Source organism: Perna viridis, chromosome 10 (assembly GCF_037379345.1).
Source record: "Perna viridis isolate PV_CMFRI_1.1 ecotype Kerala chromosome 10, ASM3737934v1, whole genome shotgun sequence".
Lineage (NCBI taxonomy): Eukaryota > Metazoa > Mollusca > Bivalvia > Mytilida > Mytilidae > Perna > Perna viridis.
In genome coordinates, this window is record NC_142454.1 from 20211616 (window position 1) to 20239050 (window position 27435).

Here is a 27435-nt window from a genome sequence, read left to right on the forward strand (position 1 = left end):
AAAAAGTACATCTTTAATTCATGTAATCTATAACTCAATACATTCGCAAAATTTGCTACCGTATCTAAACAGAGGGATAATTCAGAGTCATCAAATTTAAGAGTATTGCCAATACGTAAATACAGGACAAAAAACTATCTACGTATACAATTGCAATACCATATCATAATATAAAGTTAAAGAAAGAAAACAAAACCTGAAACTAAATAACTTGCAAAATGAACTCTAACAAAAAAACGTGAATGACATGACATCATGACATCATGAAAAGTAGGCATGTCCTATTCCATAAAAAAAGCATATGTCACATTGCAAGAAGGTAAATCTGGTAAGTATCAACTTTGATTGGTTGGAAATCCTTTAAAATGTGAAATATCACTGAAAACACTTTGTCTCTTCTGTCCGAGAGAAACTTCATATCAGTAACTCAAACTTTGATGACAAACTTCCGTTTACTTTCCTAACATACAGTTGTAACCCTGACTTAGCGGTCTTTAAAAAATATCCACGCCATACAAAGAAAGTCCGTGTGCAAAACAGAAATGGAATAATTGTGAACATGTACACCAAAGGCTTTATATGTATCAATATCATTCAAACTTAGCATAAACAAAGAGTAACCAAGGGACCTTGAATTCTAGCGGAATGTAATCCAGGGATACGTGACATACACAGCAAAGAACATAAAGCAACTAAATAAATACATACAAAGTAAAACAATAACGGAGCAACTCGGACTCGGAAAACTGGTGGCATGGACCAGATGCACCGGTAGAGTAAGCATCCTCTGCTTTTTAAGAAAAACCTTCCCAGTTTTCATAAAAGTCAAGTCCAGGTAAGACAAAACAGAAAGGTAAAACTGTAACAAATTGAACAAAACAGTTTACATGGTGCAGATAGGTACACCATAATGATCCGCGAGTTCATGATGACTTCTGCGTAAATATATTTCTACATTTATGACAACTTTAACATAGCCATTTTTTGTATAATATTTTGTGGACGGCACCTATTAACAGGAAAAATCAACATGTGCTGTAACCAGTATTGTAATTTTTTTAAAGTTTTTGTGCATTTTCGAATACATTAAATGATTTGACTTAGAAAACGTATGAAAACCCATACTCTTTTTATGTATGAAATTATATTGAAAACCTATAATTTCCGTATGATTTATATACATTTTATTTTTCAAAAATTTTCTGTGTAGGTGAAATATGTAACTCTAAAAGTAATGAATAGTTTATATCATGTAGACAGCAGCAATTTAACAAAAATTCTGAGTGGAAAAGTTCGATAACTCACACTGTGAAAAAAAATCGAAAATTTCACTTTCGCACTTCATCCCGCCAAAACGTAAAAAAAACTTCACAACATATGTATAATCCGCCGTTTACAAAATTTGAATTTATGTTGAAAAAAGCAACAAAAAAGGGATAAAAATCTGTATTATTAACTTTTTCCAATTGACCATACTATTATTATTATTATTGTTGTTGTTGTTGTTATTACTACTATTTATACAAATATTGTAAATACCATATTATTGAATGATTTGTCACAAATCTTATAACATTTTTAGTGTTTTACTCAGCATTTTTTTCCCGACATATATGCATCATATCTACACATTAAAGGTAATTAACAACCCACACTGTAGATTTTCAAAAGGTTAATGTTTAATAGGCAGAATTGAGCAACAAACACAAAAACCGCAGACAAAGTCATAATCTCTTTTAGATATTATACCGCTTTCATTTGATAAAACCTTAAACGGCCGTCTCAATTTCTGCGTGGGAATAAAGTATGTGCGTTTTAAACTCGTTTGTATTGTACGATTTGATCGTTGTATGTTGTTGGTATGGTGGGTATGGTTTCGCCTAGGTTTCTACGAGCTTGTATCTTCAATATTGCCACATCTTCCGTAAGTCTCATTTTGATGATTATGATTTTGTATATCATCTTTTTGCCGTCGGTCATTACGTTCAATTTGGTGGATTATTGTTGGGAAACCATCAATGAACACTATTGTTTGATTTTAATTGACTTATCATTTGAATTTGTACTCCAATTCTTTTTTTTAGCATGGTTTCTCTTATTTAGTACAGCAAGCTAATACATCATATTGTTTGTGTATTTCCAACAACTTATTAAATTAAATGTAGACTTATAAAACATATTATTCTGGGTATTTCGTACAGTGCATTACATTTAAACTATCTGTTTTACCGACAACTGTATACAATGAACAGCTAAATAATCTGTAACTATTGGAAACAAGTTTGCTCTGGGACGCTTTGTGTGTGAAACAGTACATAAAAACTCTAGACACTGCCAACAATATATAGATGAAACAAGATGCAGAAAACCCTCCCTGCAAAGTGCCAACTTCATACAGATCATAAACAATTTTATTCAGTAAAGTAGAACACCTGATTGCTACACTTACACTGGTTATGTGGCTCGAAGTGTCTCTGAACAAGACATAAAGTGAATTTTGTGTGTTTTTGTATGCATGTATCACCTCCTGTCTGATTTTTATCAAGACTGTTTCTAAATTATTTCATTTATATTGTGTTACCTTAGCTTGACATAAAAATAAAATGAAAATAAGCGAAAAAAGAGACATCATAAAACAAATTTTATTGTGTAACTTTAATAATATATACCCCTGCTTTCAGTAATCATTATGAATATTTTATTATTCCTTTGGTTGTACAACCCCTTTCGTCATTAAAGGGCCATCTTTATGTAAATGAAACGCTGGCCACACTAAATATCCTACCATTGTCCCGGACTTGGTGTATTCCTTAAAATATTGCCTGTCAAAATATTCTCCAGGTTCAAAGTTTATAAACATAGGAGGATCCTGCAGCTCCGCGTAGTAACAAATTTTGACGCATTTTTGGATGAATGGAAGACAGGTATCTTTGTAGGTTTGAACAGTTTTATTTTCTCCACTATTGGTAATTTCCTGAAATGCAATAAGTGAGAAAAAAAAATCAAAAGACATATTCTGATTATAGACCAAGAGATATTTAAATAGTACTCCAAATAAGAATCCTGCAAAATGTTATTCATGGTTGAAAATTTTTAATTTTGATATTTTGTTTAAAATATTATAGTAAACAAAAAATTAACATGTGGCCTTTCATATAACCCCTGTTCTTAGGAAATAAACATTGTATAGAATGTACTATAAAATTCAAATTTAAGGGAGATAACTCTGTAAATGACACTAAAATACAATAGAAACTATTGGCTTTCTAATGTTGATTATCTGATAACAGCAGACAGATTGGAATACATAATTATATATTTCATCGTAAAGAGTTATAAAGCAATTTAGCTACAAAAATAAAAATGTGTAGCCTTTTGTGGGTGTATCACATATAACAGAATTTGCATGATTCTTAAAAACCTACTACTTGATAAGTTATTAATAGCATTTGGAAAACTTCATCTATCTAAACAGACGTGTAAACAAAGGTTATAGCTATGTTCTAAACCAATATATAAATAACCATCGTAATATGAAATTGGATTAAAAAAACATATTCTCATAAAAGGGCAAGGCAGAAATACCTTTAATAATTGTTCGATGTCACTTCCAGCATTTGATTTTAAACTACTTTTCAATCTCGATAAGCTCTTATCTTCGACGTTATTTGCATTGCCGACTACCTGAAATGTTCACAATCTTGATTTTAACCACAAAATACGAATTGTTACAATATCAATTTTTTGAGTTTTTGAGAAATCATGGGACGAGCAGCATTTCACTACCAACTTTCATTTAATTAAAGACACTAAAACTTAAAATGAATAAGAACTCAGATACCATTTAATAAAAATTTGAAAGAACTTGAGGGCTAGTGCACTGCAAATACAAGCATTATTTTGTATATTCTTTCAATCATTGTTCAGTTTTTTTTTTTTTTTCTCGGTAAGATCAGGATATCGGAAATGTAACTTTTACAGACATTGCATGAGACGTACAGTACTTGAACCGATCTGTGCAAAAATTTAACGGCTCGATGACCGTTGACTGATTGATCGGCTGACGGATTAATGACCAATGACCAGTGACCGATCTGATCGCAGTTTTATTATTTAAAATGACGTAAGATCTGTTTGAAATAAACGAATGTAAAATAAAAGTATAAATTTATGTTTAAATCTATTACATTATGTAAATATGTGTAAAATTGACAAATAAAACCACAAAAACCGTAAAATACGGTGACCGCTCTGTGCACATGTGATGCTATCACCGATATAATGGAACAGTTTAACAGATCGATGACTCACCGGAAACTTATTGGTGATCGATGGCCGATCGCAATTTTTGTTGCACGGATCGATTTAGGTACTGTATCTTATATAAACGGCGTAAAGCCTGTCTCTCGGGCAACGATGGCACATTTTATAGTCATTTTATAGATCTGACATACCTTATCAAGTGAGAAATATAAGCACCATTTCCAGGTAAGGTAATTCGAACCTATAAATACTCTAAGACTATTTTTATTACACTATATCGAGAAAAGAATGCAATTACAATCATTCCTGGCTTTTTTTTTTTTTTTTTTTTTTTTTTTGCATAATTTCGTTTGCACGACAATTTAATACTTCACAAACTTTAAAAGCTTTTATTTCATATATATATTTTTTGTGATCTTTAAACTATACCTTCTTCATATTTTCTTTTGCTTCTAAGGTACATATATGGTAAATTTCCTGAAAAAATTTTGAAAACCTCTGAAGCTGAAACTGAAATTCTGTACTAATATCTTTTTAAGAACATACTGTTGTCATTTTTATCAATCCTAACAATTAATAAAGAAAACAACATTATCTTTGTATCTCGAATACGAAACACGTCTTTCGTGTCGTCAGTTCGTTTTACAGTTCGTTTTCACAACTCGGTTGTTGTATCTTTTGGATTATATATGTTTTCTATATTTGTATTGTTTTCTTTATGTCCACATATTTCAAAAGCGGTACACGTATATTCGCTTAAACCAGCGCCCTCTTGATCCTATTGACCTCTTGATCCCTGAAAAGTTTAAACTTCCACCCTAAATGACTTACGCCATACTTTCAATTTAAAATAATGAAAAAATCACTTTTAAGATTAGTCTTAAGTGTAAATAAATCGTAGGTTACGACACCGTAATGAAAATAAAACAACATTATGACGTTATTACTTATAATTACTTTTACATTGCGACCTTTTGTGAAATTAACCACTGAAGATTTAAGAGCAGTAATATGTACACGTATGCCATAAACGTCTAAAAACTATTTTTTGTAGTAATTGTCATTTATCATTTTTATTCTAGATATATGCCATACTAGGTACAAATATTTGAAAATGTAGTTTTGAAAAAAATACTAATTGATGGTTTAGTCATCATAACTTTTAGAATTTAGCAATGATTTCTTTTATAAATATATATCAGTAATCAAGTTCTGCATTTTGCCGTTTTTGCTTCATTATGCTTTTTCCGTTTTAATAATACACAAGCATTAATTTAAATTGTTCAAAAACGCACATTTTACTAACTATTATGCAATAATACTTAAAATAATCATGTAACGTTGTTTGCTTAGGTCCAAATTTGGACATATCCATTTAAATGGCACGTCTTTTTCATTTTTATTACTTTACTTGCGAAGCACTTGATTAACCATTATTGTTGTATGGCTATCTCGCTTACTTTAAGTATATCTAAGAGAGTATTTATTGCTTGTCTTTCATCCAAATTGTTTTTGGCCTCTAAGTCTGAATAGGCATCCGTCCATTCATTCTCGTAAAGCTCACTGAACTGATCCCCTAGTTTCATTGGTCGGTTTGGGTCATTTAGATTAGTAATAGCTGGATTGTTATCTCTCAATCTTTCTCCCATCAACGCACTTAGTCTAAATGGTTACAAAATAATGATTTACTATTCGTTGTTTAATATGTGGTTAAGACATCACATGATGGATAATGTAATAACCACAAATATGATGTGTGTACATGGTTGCTTTTCTGTGATTTCAATATTTTCATTCATAATATTATTTTTTGCTAAATTATAAAGCGACTGAACATTTGTCTTAATTTATGTTACCATGTTACCTTATAACTACTACATGTATGACGTCAAGGATATAAGAACAACTGCATAAGTTTGAAGAACTTGACTGAAAATACCACTAGTATTACATACCGTTCTATCGGTCATGACGATACTAGTTCTATTTTCTGTCCCACCCCGACTATGTCTCTGTTTCTGTCTCAAATGCCGTTTATTACATCATATAGCATATAAACTCGAAATTATTTATCTTATATTTAAGTAAAGTGCCTTTTTCCAAAACCATTACAAGTTTTATAACATTTACGAGCAATTCCCTTAACCACACAAACAGCTATGTGAAGCATAGAATCAACATTTATCTCCCAACATAATATTAAGGACATTTGATGCAACTTATATAGAGATTTCAAATTTGAGTCCAATGCCGAAAATGTTAGTGCCATGACTGTGATCAAATTGTGTTTTTTTTTTACCTGTTTAACGCGTCTTTTTTTTCTGCCTTTATTTTACTGATTTCATTTTGTAACTCTGCACATCTATAAAGTATACAAGTATTGATAGATTAGCTGCATTTAAGTCATATTTTATGTCCTGTTTAAGCAGGATATACGTTTTATACTTAATACAATGTTAAGCGTGTAACTACTATACATTCAATAACGACATTTTAAATACATGTTTTCTTCACATTATTTCAGCCAAACTCCAATAAGAACACTTGTATTGTGGAATTTAGCTGCACCATTTCGCAATGAAACATACTTGAAAACATTGCTTACGAGCATAAATTATAACGTCGACTTACACGTTTGTTAACTACGTGTGAATGGCAGTGTTTGATCCTATCTTACATGAGACGCCTCATACAAAATAAATAATATTTATGCAACATGTTCATGAATAAAATTAAAGCAAATCAGACTAAACATTTTTGTCATCGAAATAAATACCGCTATGAAACTTTGACACAATACATATAATTATCAACCTCTATACCTTTAGTCAGCCTTTTCTTTTACCCGTTTCAACATATTTAATAAAATTTCAGTAAATTGACTATCAAATAATGTTAAATAAATGGTAATACAACAAAATGATTTTTTTAATTATCAGCCTATGTTTGACATACTATTAGAGAAGAACTCTTTAACTTTTCATCATCTCTTTCTGGGTATTTACATAACGTGTGTAGCATGTGTAGTTATATAGTACGATTCCTTTGAGCATGAAGTGTTATTTTGCGATATCAAAATTCTTGGGAAACCAATTATTTTTTAATATTCTATTAATGTCCCAAAAATAACTTGAGATGATCTTGACACATGTTCTTAACCAAATGATAAGGAATTATTTTGTGGCTTACATAGATCGAATTCCTGGAAATTATCATTATACATTGACTATGATCTTTTTTTTTCACTCTAGCCGATAGAGGAAACAAATCAGGATTGATATATTACTGTTATATTTATTAAATAACGAATTGGGGTAATTTCGTTTATCAAGAAGTGCAAATATAGAAAAACTATTGCTTATACTTACCAAGTGTCTTCACGAGTCTTTAAAAAAGAGGAGATTTCATCGTTTACTCATTTGAGTTACTAAATGCCGATATAGACCAATTTACCTGTCTTCACTCTTTTTTCTTTCATTTTCCAACATCTTCTGTGCTTCCTGCAACCTTTAAACATCAAAATATAGTTGAGGTACGATTTACTTCTTAATATACACTTCATTATTTCATATTTATGAACATATGAAAAATATTTATCGATTAATTCGAAATGAATTATTTTTGTTTGGGGAACTCCACATTAACCATTGAAACAATCTCAATGAATATTTGAATCATTTTAGAGTGCTGCACAGTGAATTACTTTCAAGTGTAATCAAGGGAACAAATATCATAACGGTGGTAATCAAAAGAATGTAATCCAGGGACAAAGACCAGACATGAAAAACAGACATACACAACAAATAACATAGAGTAACTTAAGTCATAAATACAAAGTAACAAAAGCAAATATGCAACTTGGACTCCACTAAAAAATATGTTTAAGTTGGTGTCATAATTAATAGGAGCATAGTGTATCAATCTTTGACACAATACATATAATCTTCAATCTCTATACCTTTTGTCAGCCTCTTTGTTTTCCAGTTCCATCATCTGCTCTGATTCTTTTAACCTTTTTAACATATTTAATTAAATTTCAGTAAATTGACTATCAAATAATATTAAATAAATGGTAATACATCAAAATGATTTTTTTTTAATTATCTGCCTATGTTTGACATACTACTAGAGAAAAACACTAACTTTTCATCATCTCTTTCTGGGTATTTACATAACATGTGTAGCATGTGTAGTTATATAGTACAATTCCTTATCGTTTTAGCATGATGTGTTATTTTGCGATCTCAAAATTCTTGGGAAAACAATTGTCTGTTTATATTCTCTTTATGTCCAAAACATAACTTGAGATGATCTTAACACATACTCTTAACCAAATGTAAAGGAAATATTTTGTGGCTTACAGAGATCGAATTCCTGGAAATTATCATTATACATTGACTATGATCATTTGCTTTACTCTAGCCGATCGAGTAAACTATTTTTCTTGTCTCTAAAGATTTAAATGGAATGAAGAGTGAATTCTATTCTATAGAATTGTTAGTGCTAGATGGTTTCCAATGGCATAGTATAATTTACCGATCTGATGCATCAGCACTTTCCTGCTTCAGTTGGCGGTTGTTCTCCTCCAACTTTTTCAATCTACAAAACAGGTATAACATGTAACAGGTTACCTCTGACTTGTCTCGACTTCTCGATTTTCAATAATATAGATGTAAGCAACTAAAAAATATTAATGCTAGTTAGCATCAAAGGGTGAACAAGATAGCCCACATGCAGTTAACAAAATTCATAATGTAATAACTCCCGCATTTGTCTATTCAGATTAACCTATGTTTTGAATTATTGATTAAAAATATTATCAGTATAACAGCGAATACGAAATTTGGTGATAGAAATATAAACTCCTTTAAGCTTACGTTTTTTACTAGTGGCGAAAAAGTCATTATGAACAAATCAGGATTGATAGATTACTGTTATATTTATTAAATAACGAACTTGGGTAATTTCGTTTATCAAGAAGTGCAAATATAGAAAAAATATTGCTTATACTTACCAAGTGTCTTCACGAGTCCTAACAAAAGAGGAGATTTTGTCGTTTACTCATTTGAGTTACTAAATGCCGATATAGACCAATTTACCTGTCTTCATTCTTTTTTCTTTCATTTTCCAACATCTTTTGTGCTTCCTTCAACCTTTAAACATCAAAATATAGTTAAATCAGAATTTACTTCTTAATATACACTTCATTATTTCATATTTATGAACATATGAAAAATATTTATCGATGAATTTGAAATGTATTATTTTTGTTTGGGGAAACTCCACATTAACCATTGAAACAATCTCAATGAATATTTGAATCATTTTAGAGTGCTTTAAGGAAATATTTTGTGGTTTACAGAGACCGAATTCCTGGAAATTATCATTATACATTGACTATGATCATTTGTTTTACTCTAGCCGATCGAGTAAACTATTTATTTTTCTTGTCTCTAAAGATTCAAATCGAATGAAGAGTGAAATCTATTCTATAGAATTGTTAGTGCTAGCTAGTGTCAAACGGCATAGTATAATTTACCGATCTGATGCATCAGCATTTTCCTGCTTCAATCGGTGGTTGGTCTCCTCAAACTTTTTCAATCTACAAAGCAGGTATAACATGTAACAGGTTACCACTGACTTGTCTCGTATAGGACCATCTTCATAATTTTCAATGATATAAATGTAAGCAACTAAAAAAGTTTTAAATCTAGTTAACATCAAAGGGTGAACAAGATAGCTGACATGCAGTTAACAAAATTCATAATGTAATACATCCCGTAATTGTCTTATTTTACACAGATTAACCTCCGTTTCGAATTATTGATTAAACATATTATCAGTATAACAGCAAATACGATATATGATGATAGAAATGTGAAGTCATTTAATCTGACGTTTTTTATCAGTGGGGAAAAAGTCATTATGAAACAAATCAGTGTTGATAGATTACATGTATCAGGTAGTTGGTGTGTTTATATGATAAACAGCCGTAATCCTTAGAATATGAGAATGTATACATTTCAAACAGCTGTTTTGTGTCCTAATCATTTCATTACTTTTGCCCAAAACACATTATCTACCCTAACTTTACCGCAGATATGCATTTTGTTCTATATTATATCCATTTATTAAACATATACATGCACTTTTACATTTTCCCCATTTGATACATGTCATCATAGGCATGACATATGTTTTAACGTGATTAAAAAGCCTTTTCCATCAGATGTATAAAATATACATTTCTTCATACTCCTCCTTTTGTACCAATCTTCAAAATACATTAAACTTAGTCGATGTGTGTTAAAATGCATGTGTTCGATTGTATACTGCTTTACCAAATATATGCACATGTATGTTCACACAGTTATACGGCGTACATGTAATGTACTGAAACATACTTCACGTTAATTTGTTGTATATATATTGTGTATTCAATATGCCAGACTAACAATGGACATCATGTATAATTCAGCACAAATGAATTGAATACAATTTGTCTCGGGGGGGAAAACTTCATTAACAGTTGTAATATTTTTTTATAGAAAAATCGCTTCCTTCTTTAACAATTATCTTATCTGCATTCAAAATATCGTAAATCATAGTTTTAATAGTAAACTCAAAAAAAGAAAATTTCACATAATAGTCTTTACATACAAGAACACGGACCTACACATAAATGCGTTTTGTTTTCGTTCATAATCAGTTGAAAACTTGTTAAAACACGAAAACATCACATGTTTTGAAAATAATCAACAAAACAATAATATAGTCCATGATGTAAATTTGCACTAATTGTGTTAATCAAAAGATAATCTTATATAAATTGATTGACTAAAATTGAAATTTACACTTCAATAAATTCCTACATAATGGAAAATACGAAAAAAAATTCTGAACGATGATTTCAAAGAGTAATCAAGGGAACCAATGTTATAGCGGTAATCAAAAGAATGTAATAAATTTAACGCGTTGCTATCGCTCTTGCCAGAACAATGCAAAATAAATGGTCAGCGTGTGGTAAAACAATGAAAAAAATAGAATTTACTAGTGAAATATTACAAGGTAAATATCTAAAACATTTAGAAATGTAGCACAGTGTATCGTGAAAAACTGGACCACATATGTTACAAAACTCATGTGCTGATATTGTGTTATACTTATCAAATAACGAACTTGGGTAATTTCGTTTTTTCAAGAAATGCAAATAAAGAAAAACTATTGCACATACTTACCAAATGTATTCATGAGTCTTTAAAAAAGGAGATTTAATCGTATACTCATTTGAGTAACTAAATACCGATATAGACCAATTTACCTGTCTTCACTCTTTTTTCTTTCATTTTCCAACCTTTAAACATTAAAATATAGTTGAGGTACGATTTACTTCTTAATATACACTTCATTATTTCATATTTATGAACATATGAAAAATATTTATCGAATAATTTGAAATGTATTATTTTGTTTGGAGAAACTCATTAAAACAATCTCAATGAATATTGGAATCATTTTGGAATACTGCACAGTTAATTACTTGTAAGAGTAATCAATGGAACCAAGGTTACGACGGTAATCAAAAGAATGTAATCCAGGGACAAAGACCAGACATGGAAAACAGACATACACAACAAATAACATAGAGTAACTAAAATCATGCATACAAAGTAACACAAGCAAATGAGCAACTCGGACTGCACTAAAAGCTGTTTTTAAGTTAGTGTCATAACCAATAGGAGCATAGTGTATGTAACATTGCCACAATATATACATATAATCCTCAACATCTGTGCCTTTTGTCAGCCTTTTCTTTTTTCCGTTCCGTCATCTGCTCTGACTCTTTTAACATATTTAATAAAATTTCAAACGGAAAGGCTGACAAAAAGTATACATTAATTATCAGCCAATGTATGACGTGCTTTAAAGCTCTTTAGACCACAACCATGGTAAAAAAAGTGATAAACATATGACCGATATTTCATACAACTCATTCTCTATTTCTTTTAAAATAGGAAGAAAATAGTCCTATTGGAATCGAAATACATCACGGAAACTCCATTTTATTACTATTTGACCACGGGATACGATGATGGATTGTCCGGGATTTATTTCTTAAATATAAAAGGGTAAATAAATATATATATATATATATACAACGTCTCAGAATGTGACGACTCTATTCTCTACACTGCTCCATCGGATCAAATTGATACAGGGAAGATAACGTAAACTTATAGAAGGGTCTGAAAAATTCCCAACGATGTTAGAACTGTCAATTTGCTAAGCAAATTTTTGTCGTTCCCTCCGCGGGACTCGAACTCGTACCGCTGTGACATCTATGGCAACACCGCCTGCACTAAATCCAGCGGCCTAGACCACTCGGCCAGCTAGGCTATATAGAAATATAGCTTTGGCTAGCCGGGTCATTCCTCCTCGTAGGATTAATCTAGGGCTGTAACTTAGTATAAGTTTACTATAACTTCTATAAGTTTACGTTATCTTCCCTGTATCAATTTGATCCGATAGAGCAGTGTTACGAATAGAGTCGTCACATTCTGAGACGTTTGTATAATATTGATTTGTTAAGACATGCATCATTAATTTGATCCTCTATCCTACATAATAACACCTAGATGAACTGTTCCATACTACCATACATCGTGTACTAAGTTACATTCCTAGATTAATCCTACGAGGAGGAATGACCCGGCTAGCCAAAGCTATATTTTAATATAGCCTAGCTGGCCGAGTGGTCTAGGGCGCTGGATTTAGTGCAGGCCGTGTTGTCACAGAAATACGAGTTCGAGTCCCGCGGAGGGAACGACAAAAATTTGCTTAGCAAAATTGACAGTTCTAACATCGTTGGGAATTTTTCAGACCCTTCGAAATATATATATATATATATAAACATTTAGGAATGTACCACACTGTATCATGTAAAAGTGGATCACTTATACAACAAAGGGTGAGCGCTGATATTGCGTTTCATTTTCTTCAGTTATTTTGTTTAACACGTTTTGTCAAAAACTAGTGTACATGCTTACTACGTGTCTTACAAGGTTCATTGAAAAAAGCACAGATTTCATCGTTTACTCATTTGAGTAACTAAATGCAGATATAGACCAATGTACCCGTCTTTACCCTTTTTATTTTCACTTTCCAACATCTGTTGTACCTCCTTCAACCTTTAAACATTTAATTATAGTTGAATTGCAATTGACTTCTTAATATACACTTCATTATTTCATATTTATGGATATATGGGAAATATTTATAGAATGGTTTGAAATATAACCTTTTCGTTTGGGGACACATTGAATTAACCATTAAAACTATCTCAATTAATATGTGAAACATTTAGAAATGCTCTGCTGAGAATTATTTTAAGTTAGTCTTACATCCAAAAAGACCATAGTGTATGGCTTTCCAATGTTTAAACTACAGTCTTGAGTTATAGGAGTTATCTAAGTTTGACCAGACATTTTACAGGCTTACCAAGTGTTTTAGAAGAGTTATATCTAAAATCAATGATTCAAACAGAAACGCGTTCGAGAAATTACATTCAGAATTATACTGTATTTACTCTCGTCTGTTTCACGTTGTAAATCCTGCAACCTTTAAACAGTTAACTATTGTAATAATATATTTAACTTCAAAATGATATAAATAATAAAAAATAAATAGCATTGAAATTTTAACAAAACAACGCAATATTTGTGGGCAGGAATTCTAACATACAGATAAACTCGGACTCCAGAATGAATACATGTTTTTGTTTAAATGTAATTAGAAAAATCCACAAATCTAAACTCAAGTTCATTCGTGAACGCATTTTCTACCCACTGATAATTAAACAAGAACAATATGTACAGATATTCATTTAAGTTGATTGACTGAAAACGAAATTTTCACTTCGTTGTCAATGAACTGAATTGTTCACATGTAAACAATTTGACAAAAGTGAAAGCACAAAAAATGTTAAAAAAAGCGATGCATTACATTTTGTAATAACTTACCGTTCTTTACTTGTCTGCTTTTCACATTCCAACAACTTTTGTAACTCCTTCAATCTGTAATCATTAAATTATAGTTAACGTAAAATTGACTTAAATGTATGACATATATACCTATGTATTTTCTTACCCGATACCACCAGAGGTTGTCCAAAATAGTTACAGCATGTACTAATGTTCGCACTCCAGATTTACCAAAGAGGAAGTATCACTCGGTTACCGAAAGCTATACTTTAATATAGCTTAGTTCGCCTAGTGGTCTAGAGCGTTGGACTTGGTGCAGGCGATGCCGCAATAGATGTCAAAGATGAGAAGGGTTGCGAATGGCGCTGAAGGAGCTTACAAATTTGCATCACACATTTGCAACCTCTCATTGATTCTAGAGTTCGGGTATGACTTAAACTTATATATATCTTGAACTGAGTACACTAGACATCTTCCTTTCTCAAAAATGAAAATGAATTGATGATATTAAGACAATGTTCAATTTTGAAATGAAAATTGAAAAAAAATAACTCGTTAATTATAAATTCTAGCACTAACTTAGGCACTAAAAATATCATAAATATATTTAAATTTAAACTAAATCAAGTTTGAGAAATAAAATAATAACACAATTGAATAACAATTTAACTTTATGAGAAACTGTTTATTTAGTGTTAATTTCTGAATAGTATAAATATTAGTGAAATAATTTATCAAACTTACAAAACGGCAGTATCTGTAGGCAATGATATATACCAACAAATGGACTTTTACAACAGTATGAACACAGTATTGTGTTTGCACTAAGGTGGTAATTTTCAAACAAATGAAATTAGAATCAGTTAAAAAGCAAAATAAAACACAATAAAAGTGAGTCGTACCTGGTCGGAAGATCATCTTTTTGTTGTTGTAAATCTGAGTCAGCCTGCTGTATCCTTCAAAATATTTCAAGATAACGAACGTTAGTAAATAAATAACAAGATCTGAAACAGTACAGTTAAATTTACTCTATAGATAATAATTCAACAGTATTGGAAACATTTACCAAAATTTAAAAAAAAATGTATTGCGGACAGCATAAAGGAATATCATTGAATAGTTATTTTACATCGAATTTTCTCAAAAGAACTTGAGATAAAGGATACTAAAGACATTTTGAAGTCAGACTCATTACTTGACCTACACTTAGAGATCGATGGCAAGGAAAAACTGTTAACTATAGGACAAACGCAATGACTTTTCATTCTGTGTTGTCAATTTTCCTTTTACCTGTACCAACATCCCTTCAGCATCTGCGTATTGAGTTATTACATCACGACTAATACGTTATGCCAGAGCTTGCTGTATTTATGTGGACATGTTTGTACAGCGTTAGATAATTTACAATTAGGCTTATGGAACAGATTTATGTTGCTAAAAGGTTGAAGTCATCAATACAAAAGTGTTATGGCTGTAATCATGTACTCGTGGATCCTTAGAGTTACATCCATCTGCCAAATAAGAACCGATTAGCTTATTGCGTCATAGTTTTCCTTTCCTCTTCTCTTGCGTCTATCCCGAACTTTTCCTTTTATGAACAACTCGGTGGGCGTTCTTTTTAGAAAAGCAGAGAACGCTTAACCTACCAGTGGTACACCTGGTCATGCTCCCATATTTTAGTGAAGTCTGAGTTGCTTCTTAGATTTTGTTGCTTTGTACGTGCTATTTCGGCTTTTTATGTTCTTTGTTATGTGTTTCTATTTTTATCGTCTGGTCTTTATCCCTATATTACATTCTTTTGATTTCCACTAGAATCTTGGTTCCTAGAGGATTGCAAGAAGAATCTGAATTAAACTTTATGCATAAAACATTGTTTTTTAACATACAATTCTAATTAAAATTGCTTGTTTCATTTTTTTCCACGTTTTATAGTTTATGATATTAAAAACAAAAAAAAAACTTTTCTTTATGAAAAAATCAAATTTCAAGTCCGTATATTCCAGCTTACCTTTCCTTGAGAGGTGTATTTTCTTTTTCTGGGTCCTGTTCTTTCTTACTTTGACTCTTTCTATTGATTTAGTGAAATACGCAATATATAGAGAATGTCAAAAGAGTTGTTTTTAGATAGTGACTTAAATAGTGGAACTAGTATTCAATTAAGGGTTCTCTGAAACAACGAAACCAAACAGAAATTCAGAAAGCAATTTCCATTTATGGTCGAGTAAACAAGTACAAGTTAAACAGATATACAAATAAGTTGACTATTGACTAAAACGAAATGTTAACTTCACTAGTATCTATTAAATACACTTTACAGAAACTTGTCACCGAAATTTTGGAATGTTTAATATGTATTTGTATGACAGGGTACATTAAGCATTAAACAATTTGACAAACGGTGGCAGCACACGCTTTCCACAATTATGTTTAGTTGCAAACCACTGACATAAAGTAGGATATTCTCGTCATCATTTATAAACACTAACTTTGAATGTTCTAAGGGATAATACCACGCTTATATCGTCACATCAATTGAAACTTAATTCATTTCCATCCAATCCTTGTGTTTTACATCTAGTACGATTTCTACATTATTCTTACAAACTGTTAAAAACTAAAAATCTTTGTTTTTTGCATGAATAATTTCAATTTCCATGTATGTATAATCTTACTTACTTTTTGTTGAGAGATTTGTTGTCTTTTCTTTTGTCCTTTTCGTTCTTTTTCTGTGTCTTATTGCTGATACAATAAACATTTAATGTATAGAGAATATCAGGAAAACTTTTTTTAAGATAGTGACCTAATTAGAAATAAGTCATTGTATTATTTGATTTAGAATTTCTTTATTTTTATTCTTTTCTGTATTTGCCGTAGTATTACGATATTTTCAAAGGAAAATTATTACCCATTAAATAAATCAGTTTTCATGATGCTGACGGATACACCATAACGATCCACGAGTTCATGATGACGACCATAAAACTTCTGTAGTGATGACTTCAATCTTGTAGCAATATAATCCTGTTTCAGAAGCCTTTTTGTTAAAGTTATAGCGCGATACAAAAAGTCTTCGTAGTTTCGGCAAGCTCTGGCATAATGGATGAGTTGTGATATGAGCACTCCATACGCAGAAGCCGAAGGGATGTTGCCACAGATGAAAGAAAAGTTGACATTTCTGAATAAAAAGTCATCACGTTTGTCGTAAAGTTTGGTCAGTAGTTTTCCTTTACCATCGATTTCTAAGTGTAGGTCAAGATATGAGGCTGACTTCACAATGTCTGTAGTATCATTTATCTTAAGTTCTTTTGGGTAGATGAGATCTATCAAATCCCCGAAATTAGGATTGTTTAAAGATAACACGTCATCTATATAGCGGAAACTGAGATTGAATGATCAAGCCAAACGATATTCTTTCTTTCTGATCAGATCAGCTATAAAGTCAGACTAATAAGAGTGAATGAATAGGTCAGTAAGTAAAGAAGCACAATTTGTTCCTATTGGAAAGCCGACCGTTTGTTGAAAAACACGTCCACCACACTGGACAAATATGCTATCGATTGAAAATTCCAGCATTTTGTAAACATCTTTCTCTGTATATTTGGAAGATGATTTGGAATTATTTCTTACAAAGTATGAGGAATCCTTACCAAGAACTATATATTTGTATCTAGGTGTACCATCTTTTTTGGAAAAACAACGATGTATAATGTTTTAAGTCGGGATTTTAACTGAGTATGAGGAATAGAAGTATAAAGTGTTGAAAAGCGTAGGTTTTAATGCTATTATATTCAGATAATAGTCTTGAACTGATTGTCTCCAAAAGATCTTTCGAATTTAGCAGGATCCGCATTGAATTAATACCACTACGGGAGTAACAAGTGTTGTGGTAGGACTGCAGACACTCTTTGACAGTTGTGAGTATAGAAGATGACAGCTTTGAAAGAGATTTGGTGGTACATTTTGCAGATCCGGCTATGAAACGTTGTTTGGATTCTTGTGAAGTTTAGGAATCCAGTACATAGACGGTAAATCACAATCATCGTCCTTGGTAGAGAGACCAAAAGAGGATAGCACAGATTTTTGGTTTTCCACAATCTCTTCTTTGGAGAGAGTGGTAGCAGTATAGGTCTTATCACTGCTATTATTTTCTATGTCTACTTCTGATAATAAACATTGGATATAAAACGTTTTGCAGACAAAAGCAATGTTGTTTTGGGCTTTGTCTGCTGGTACGACAACATAATTGTCATGTATAGTAGACAATGTTTTTGGTACATCGGGGTCTCTGAAAACTGATGTAGCCTTGCACTCATTGACCTACTTAAAACTTTCATTCGTTTCAAAATTAAAGACCTCACGGCCTTTAACCACTTTGACAGAGAATCGATGTCTTCTTGTTCTCGTTTTATCCATTTTCTTGCATAGTCCTCGAGGGCATTCATAAGAACTTTAAAATTATAATTCCAATTTATGGAGCGTGGTTCACGGTACTTGGGACCTTTGGAAAGGACATTACGCAGAGATTCGTTTTCAATAATGGTTAAATCTCCCGTAACAACGTGACCAGAGGGACCATATTTGAATGAAGAAGTTTTGCAAGAACAGTCAGGTGGTTTAGCCTTGAAGTCCTCACTCTCGAGGTTCTGCAATAGCCTTTTAGAATTGAAAATTTTGGATGCAATGGGTAAAGTATAGGAATATGAAATAATTGGTATGGATTTGTCTTCGAGATATGGGGGAATTGTGTTGGTAACGCTTATGTGATGGAGAATGTTAGCCAAATTAATTGCATCTATACCTTTGATGACATCTTGAATTTTCACACAAACTGGTTTAAAGAGTCTGTGGAGACCAATATCCAAAATGATGGCAACAAGTCTGTATAATGATGAGGTGGGATCAGAAACAGGAGTGTCAAGACTTGTTTTGTAAAGGGAGTGTAGTAGAGTGAGAGGTATAGAATAAAGTTTGGTTCTAATATGATGAAGGCCAAGAGGTTTTTGTATGAAAGGAAGAAGACCATCTATGAAAACATCATGTATCTTAGGTGACGTATAGTGGCGATGGCCATGACTCCTTTCCCGTCTCGGAATTTTGTCAAATAAATTCATCACATTTATGCTATTGTTATATTGGCTTGAAAGGTTTCCTATACTTTTGATGTTGTCATTGCATCCGTAAGGTATTGCAGTATCTAGTCTGCGTATCCAGTACTTCTCTCTTTCCCTACGATAGTTTTTACTTAGAACGGGACTGTTCGTAGGATGGTAATTTTTTTTTTAAATACGAACTTTCATAGAGAGAATTGAATGATGTCGGGAATTTGGTGGTAATAATTCCCGAACGATGACCGCACATCCTTTTATTTAATCGTTCTTGCGTTTCTCCGATATATATTAAACTACATAAGTAGCATTCTAACCCATACATTAAGTTTGTTGATTTGCAACTTAAGTTATCGTGACTTCTTGTATGGAAGGTTTTGTTTATAAGGGAACTGGAGAAGTAAGGGTCGGTTATAAGAATGTTGCATGTTTTCCAATTTTTAATACCACATTTTGATATGGTACAATGTGGTTCGTCAAATAGTCAAATATATCGTTTAATGTGATGGAACATGGTTTGATAATTTTAAAATAGCAACTAATTTTTTTGTACTGGAATAGATGGTCTGCAGACTAAACGTGTGATTGGGTACTTATGGTTGAATCGGCCGGGGCACTTTACATACCAGATGTGAGTATGCAAAGATTCCCATCTGGGGACACCACATACTTACAAGACAACAGAGTGTCCGATCTGCTGTCAGGTTCGAACCTCTTTATACTGGGCGACGTCCGAGCTAGTTTTTCTTTCATTCCTATTGTTAAAACCATTAATTTTAAAAATTGTATTACTGGGTTGATGATACTCTCAGGGACAAAATCCATCAGCAGAGGTATCGACCCAGTGGTGTGAAAGAGTAATCAAGGGAATCAAGGTTATAGCGGTAATCAAAAGAATGTAATCCAGGGACAAAGACCAGACATAGAAAACAGACATACACAACAAAGGGATATGATACATCGCCATCTACCCCAAATATCTTGAGATAAAGGACATCATAGACACTGTAAAGTCAGCATCATATTTTGACCTACATTAGAGATCCATGGTAAAGGAAAATTACTGACCAAACTATACGACAAACGCGATGACTTTACAGTCCGTATTTTCAACTTTGCTGTTTTATATGGCAACATCCCTTCAGCACCTGCGAATGGAGTTTTCATATCACAACTCATAACTTATACCAGAGCTTGCCATAATTACGCAGACCTTCTATATCGCGCTAGACTTCTTAGCTGTAGGTCACTGGAACAGGGTTTTTTTTACATTTTATGAAGATCCATACGATTCACTTGAATCATATTGTTGATTTACATAAACAAAACATAGATTAGGTCCCTTTTCCCAAAGCAGTTGAGACAGACTATAAAGACAATATCAGAAGTAATTTTTTTTTCTGTTATTTGTAACCTTTTCGTAACATTAAATCATTATTTTTATGACAAGGTACATTAAGCATTAAACAATTTGACAAATGGTGGCAGCACACGCTTTCTACAATTATGTTGCAAACCAGCGATACAAAATATTCTCATCATCATTTATAAACACTAACTTTGAATGTTCTAAGGGATAATACCACGCTTATATCGTCACATCAATTGAAACTTAATTCATTTCCATCCAATCCTTGTGTTTTACATCTGGTACGATTTCTACATTATTCTTGCGAACTGTTAAAAACTAAAAATCTTTGCTTTTTGCATGAACAATTTCAATTTCCAAGTATGTATAATCTTACTTACTTTTCGTTGAGAAATTTGTTGTCTTTTCTTTTGTCTTGTTCGTTCGTTTTCTGTGTCTGATTGCTGATATAATAAACATTTAATATATAGAAAATATCAGGAAAACTTTTTTTAAGATAGTGACCTAATTAGAAATAAGTCATTGTATTATTTGATTTAGAATTTATTTCTTTTTATTCTTTGCTGTATTTGCCGTAGTATTACGACATTTTCAAAGGTAAAAAAAGTTCGAAGAATACATAATCTTTCGGATAGATTAAACCCTATTTAGTTCTGTATATTTCGAATAATACATTATAATTTATCATAATTTATCGCTTGAAATAGGCAGGTGGAGAAATATGGACAGAGATAACCGTTCATGTACTCTTATGTAACTTCGAAGATTTTATTGACAAATTTCATTATTTATTCGTTTATCCGTTTTTCAATATGATTGAAAAATCATATTTGGATTTTAAGCACAGTATGTGGTCAAAAGGCATTTATGCAAACAGCTCAAAATCTTAAAGGAATCATCAACATTTGTTCTTTATTTGATCAATTTTTAAAAAGAAAAAATTCTCAATGTAAACGTTACTGTGTACATTAACTAGCTATATACTTGTTTGTTTTTTTTTTTGGGGTTTAACGTCCGAGAAGCAATATTTCAGCTATATCCAGACGATGCAACGGCAGATCTTAAACCTGGAACATTTGAGACAAGTATAAACACATCATTAATATCAGTTTCCACTATATAGATTACGTGTTATCGTTAAACAATGCTAATATTTGGGATTTGATACATCGCCATCTACCCCAAATAACTTGAGATAAAGGACACCATAGACACTGTAAAGTCAGCATCATATTTTGACCTAAATTAGAGATCCATGGTAAAGGAAAATTACTGACCAAACTATACGACAAACGCGATGACTTTACAGTCCGTATTTTCAACTTTGCTGTCATATATGGCAACATCCCTTCAGCACCTGCGTATGGAGTTTTCATATCACAACTCGTAACTTATACCAGAGCTTGTCATAACTACGCAGACCTTCTATATCGCGCTAGACTTTTTAGCTGTAGGTCACTGGAACAGAGTTTTTTTTTTACATTTTATGAAGATTCATACGATTAACTTATCATATTGTTGATTTACATAAACAAAAACTAGATTAGGTCCCCATTCCCAAAGCGGTTGAGACAGACCATACACACAAATCAGTGGTATTTTTTTTTTCTGATATTTGTAACCTTTTTTTAACATTAAATCAGGATTAACTGAGTTATTTTCGGGTTATTACAAGAAAACCAACGACAAAACTGGTGACGAAACAGACAACGACAGCGTCATACTATCATAAAAGTAATAAAGGGAATCAAGGTTATAGTGGTAATCAAAATAATGTAATCCTATGGGACAAAGGCTAGACATGGAAAATAGACATACAAAAAAAAAGACATGAAGTAACTAAAGTCATACATACAAAGTAATAAAAGCAAATGAACAACAAGGAGTCCAATAAAAACCGGAAGCATGGACCAGGTGCACCGGTAGGGTAAGCGTCCTCTGCTTTTCTAGAAACACCGCCGAGTTTTTCATAAAAGGTCAAGTCCGGGATAGACAAAAGAGGTAAAGGAAAACTATTTGTTAGAATTCTAGCGCAATACAAAAAGTTTGCGTAGTTTCGGCAAGCTCTGGCATAATGTATTAGTTGTGATATGAACACCCTGAACGTAGGTGCTGAAGGGATGTAAGGAAAGTTGACAATTCTGAATGAAAATTCATCACATTTGTCGTAAATAATTGTCAAACGTTTTCCCTTACCATCATTTATCTCAAGTTCTTTTGGCGTGGGTGCGATGTATAAAATCCACGAAATTAGGATCGTCTAAAGATAATACGTCATCTATATAGCAGAAACTGAAAATAAAGGATCTAGCTAAACAATATTCTTTCTTTCGGATCTGATCAGCATTAAAGTCAGCCTCATAAGAGTGACGGAATAGGTCAGCAAATAGAGGAGCACAATTTGTTCTTATTGGAATGCCGACCGTATGTTGAAGAACGCACCCACCGCTCTGGACAAACAGCAAATTTGTTGCAGTCGTATATATCATTTAATTCCACTCTAGTATGTTTAATATTGCTTACCTTTTCTTGAGAGATTCATTCTCTTTTTCAAGTTCTTGTACTCTAAAATTCATGAATTTAAAACTGACATGAAAGAAAAAAAAATAAATCTAATTGAAAACCATCACGGTTGTACATTCATTAAAAGCAAACCTTTATCAATGGTTGATTATTAGTTGCTACTATATCGTAAGCTTTAAAGTTTTGTTTTTATTTGTTTTTATTTTTTTTATTTTATTTTATTTTATTTTATTTTTTTTATCTTTTCAAATTTTATGTTTATGATAGATAGTTTATAACTTAAATTAGGTTGTCTTGCCTGTTGTTTAAAGATTTATTTTCTATTATTAGTTTCATTTCTTCCTTTTCCTTGGTCTCCTTACTGGTTTGATAAAAAGAAATTAACATCGATGAAACAGAGTCTAGTATCACGGATTGTTATTGTTTATTTTGCTTACTTTTACTGCATATATATCACTTCATGTATGTTTAATACTACAGGCACGAAAAACATTTTTCCTTGTGTATATATAAAGTTAGGTGCAATTGAACTGCATTATCTATAAATACTACCTCGATTTGTTTTGGTTGCCAACATTTCTGTATTAAGCTTATACTTTTTTGTATAAGAAGAATAATGCCTTGAAATTTTTCATGTAACTTTGCATATTTGTTTTTAGTTCAATCTGTTTTGTGTCCGTTCCTCAATTTTCTATTTATAATTAATCACTGATATATGTTGTAGAAGTTTTCCATGTTGTATTTTGAATGAGTCTATTATACTTCTGAAATCATTATATTGGTGATCGATTCTATTGAAATTTATAAGGAAAATAGATTTTATGAAGCCCTTACCTCTTCTTCTTACAGCGACTCATCAAAATAATACAGCGGCAAATTACCTGCATAGCAGAAGCATTATGTTTATAATTAGCAATGTAATACACACACATTGATGAAACAAAAGAAATGTAAGTCCCAAATATCTAGTGCTTTTGTATTGGGTTTCACCTATGGTATATGGTACATCACAAAATGTATTTCCATTTGGCTCATTTTGCTTATTTCATCCGTGAAAAGTTAAATTGCATTGCAGTTCTAAGAACTCAGCGACAATAAATATTAATCAATGTGTAACTCTAAAATCATACCTACATTAAACAGAACTGGACAAAAGTACATTAAAACTTACATTAGTACACTTTCCATAAGGCCAGCTTAAATAGCTGCATAAAGTTAAGCAAAATATACAGATTTTGATTAAACAGTGATCCGATAGCTCATTTTCATCAAGTTCATCAGATTTTCTTCGTTCATTGTCTTTGTTTGTCTGAAATTTCATAACAATTCTAACAACAATTGTAAAATAAAAACAAATAGAATAACAAAACAAAACAATGTCAATTTTACGTTTTAATTGCCTTAATTGGTCATTCGATGTGAAAATAGGTCGGGACTTTTCTGCAATGTTTATATACTGTCTATGCACATATTCTCATTATTTTCGTTTCCATACATACTACTCATTTATCTATCATGTGATAAGGGTAACAACAACAAAAATTTCTGGCTACGGCACTGTTAAATTTGCACATAGCATATTTGACCATTTGATCGTTTTGGTAGACAGGCTTTGAGCACAAAGAGATGAAATTTCAATTGGTTCAATGATTTGAGATACCACATCTTTTGTGAACTTAAAAGTTCACATATCAATAAAATAATATACTCCTAATCAATACCTGTCCATTTTCTATTTTCTTTTCTTTTCTTCTTCTGTTAGTCATTTGAAAGGTCGTTTAGTTTAAGAGTAATTTACTTCCCGGTACGAGTGAAGGTATAAACATAACTGATAATACACGTGACCATCCCAAGCTAAGATTAGATGTGTTTATTAAATGAATGTTCACAACGTAATGACATAATATTCCTATAACAACTTTAAATTATTGATCAAAAAAAAATTTCTTTAGATACAGTATAAGTTGTTTGATTTAAGGCAATATTTCATCAGTACATTACGATCATTGGTGAATATGTCAAAGAGACAAAAACGCCACTTGGATGTACATGTCAAGGACAAGGCCACCCATTGCATGGTTTTCAATGAACGACCAAGGAAATCTTTACACTACGGGACAGGCTGCAGCAGGTCCAAAGACATCATTATGCACAGGTGCAGCGAAAGAGTTGCCCCTCTATACTCAAGTAACATAAAATTAAACTGAAAACGAAACAAGGCATACAGAGGCTAGAAATTCCTGAGGAGACAGGCGCACAAACATGCGGTGTGGTTACAGTATTTTGGTGTGTTCACAATACACCTCCTTTAAATCTGGCCACTGGTAAAATACAAAATTAAACACACCTAAGTATTAGTTAAAAAAAGGTCTGACTCCCTTGTTGCGACGGAAATAAAGGAACTGAATTTATATTTCACAAATGAACAAACTACGGACTTCTAGTAGATAAGTAACTTGCAAGCTCCAGACTAAATTAAATCTATAAATATTTATGTTCCCATCGTATGTAAAATCAATTCCAATTGTTCTCATGCGGGGATGAAAATCACGTTACATCTTTCGTCATACCAGAAGAACAATTTTTGTCATGCCAAAAATTGCCTTTAAAAATACATGTATTCATTTCATTGTAAAGATCCTATGAGCAAACAAATGCTAATACCAAAAAAATATTATCCTTAACGATTTGACAGTACTATCATTAACGAATGACCCTTTTTAACGGATAAACTAACTTATTGGCTGAGTATCGAGCCTTCCTGGCTTTGTGTAGAATATTACAGTAAAACAAATGTGAGAGATGACCGCACGCATGAATCCTTTACGAGTGTATCAGAAAATGAATTCCTTGTATCGGTTGAAAAATTTTGTGAATGGTTTTACGACACTGGGATGTCGAAAACCTTGATGTAGTACTTTCTCGGAAAATTCATTACATTAGGAATCTTTAAAAAATATCAATGTAAATACGGACTTCCTATCATATATCTGAACACGTTCGGGTTAAAACCAGGTATATAATTTTATTGCTATTCATTAAAATAACACACATTTTGCAGATCTTTTCTTCAAGCTCACGACTAGTATTTGGTCATTCATGAAGGAAACAAAATGAAAGTTCGTAACATAAATAACAATATTATGGAATAAACGGAAAATTGGAAACAACCAAAATAATCCTGACTTTGTACAAGCATTTCAGAAAGGAAATATTGGTTAAAACAGGAATTACAGCGTGCAATACATACCGCTTCTATTAAGGTTCATTATTTTTGGTATATTTCAATACAAATGAGCAGCATAAAATTGCCACCAGTCAAAATCGTGTAAAACTGTACAATAGATATGAACAATAAAGAATTGAAAGTTAAAATTTATCCAAGCAATGCGTATTAAAAAGTCTTGAAATTTGTGTGGAAGGTGCGTCAAGTTCTAGATGAAATAATAATGTACAAGTAAAAAAAATATTTCTAGATATTATGGCAATCCATCTATAATTTTTAATAAAATATGGATATCGGAAATAAAACTTTTAAGGCAGCGTATGAGGCCTAGGTGTATTATCCTATAACTTTGGTCGAAATGCCTTTCTCTTATGCTGGTGTCTTAAGAAGTCAGATTAATCGCTACTAGCTCTGACATACTTTGACAATTGGGAAATATAAACACTTTACGCAGTGGAACTTGTGTATTACTGCACAAAAGAGAAAAAAAATATATTTCTTAAACAAAATCTGCTTATTTTTCACATATTTTGTGATGACATTACTACTGTCGTCAATTAAGAGGGGAAGGTCTTAAAATGACAATAAGGAAGATGTGCTTGTAGTTTCTTTAATATGAAGTTCTGGTGAAAAAATATACAAAAGCCCTTCTAAAAATTTAAGTTATTAATGGATAGAACATCGCCAATATATTAGAATATTCAATTACACTATAAAGGACTTATGGTTAGCTGGATCATCCACGCCTCTGTGTCTAATCACGAAGGTTTTCAATAATATTAACCGGTAGTTATAAGGGATTTGAATAGCTTTTCTATTAAAATGTTCCAATTTTGCTAATAAAAATAACTCTTGATTACCAGGGGTAACCTTGGTTACATTAATTTGTCTAATAAAAATTTATATGTAAGGACAACCAAACAGTAAGAAAATTATAGTATATTCTCAACAGAATTAAAAAAGCTTATG

General features: G+C 31.8%; 1 protein-coding gene across 4 annotated transcripts; it reads right to left on the reverse strand.

Moving 5' to 3' along the window:
* Nucleotides 1-2628: 2628 nt before the first annotated feature.
* On the reverse strand, nucleotides 2629-25113 carry LOC148604882 (uncharacterized). Of its 4 annotated transcripts, XM_088551043.1 has the most exons (21): nucleotides 24962-25113; nucleotides 24412-24549; nucleotides 24075-24121; nucleotides 23539-23601; nucleotides 23241-23282; nucleotides 21098-21160; nucleotides 16920-16982; nucleotides 16252-16311; nucleotides 15146-15199; nucleotides 14283-14336; nucleotides 11585-11617; nucleotides 9803-9865; nucleotides 9363-9416; nucleotides 8800-8862; nucleotides 8222-8275; nucleotides 7717-7770; nucleotides 6563-6625; nucleotides 5724-5925; nucleotides 4693-4740; nucleotides 3586-3684; nucleotides 2629-2974 (listed from the first exon to the last, which is right to left on the reverse strand). In XM_088551043.1, exons 1-21 carry the CDS (start codon nucleotides 25004-25006, stop codon nucleotides 2702-2704), a joined length of 1635 nt encoding a protein of 544 aa, XP_088407169.1. In that variant the 5' UTR covers nucleotides 25007-25113; the 3' UTR covers nucleotides 2629-2701. The 4 variants fall into 4 exon arrangements, with proteins under 4 accessions (XP_088407169.1, XP_088407171.1, XP_088407170.1 ...); XM_088551045.1 differs by lacking the exon at nucleotides 23539-23601; XM_088551044.1 differs by lacking the exon at nucleotides 23539-23601 and having other exon boundaries at nucleotides 23241-23303.
* Between the last annotated feature and the right edge of the window lie 2322 nt (nucleotides 25114-27435).

What these genes read in the sequence shown, in the direction of transcription:
- LOC148604882 (XM_088551043.1), bottom strand. Translation starts at nt 25,006, where the DNA reads ATGACTAACAGAAGAAGAAAAGAAAAGAAAATAGAAAATGGACAG. An exon ending in AGTGCTGATGCATCAGATCG is followed by an intron (nt 8,276 to 8,799) that starts GTAAATTATACT and finishes TATGTTAAAAAG; the next exon opens with GTTAAAAGAATCAGAGCAGA. An exon ending in AGAAAAAAGAGTGAAGACAG is followed by an intron (nt 6,626 to 7,716) that starts GTAAATTGGTCT and finishes TATACTTTATAG; the next exon opens with ATGTGCAGAGTTACAAAATG.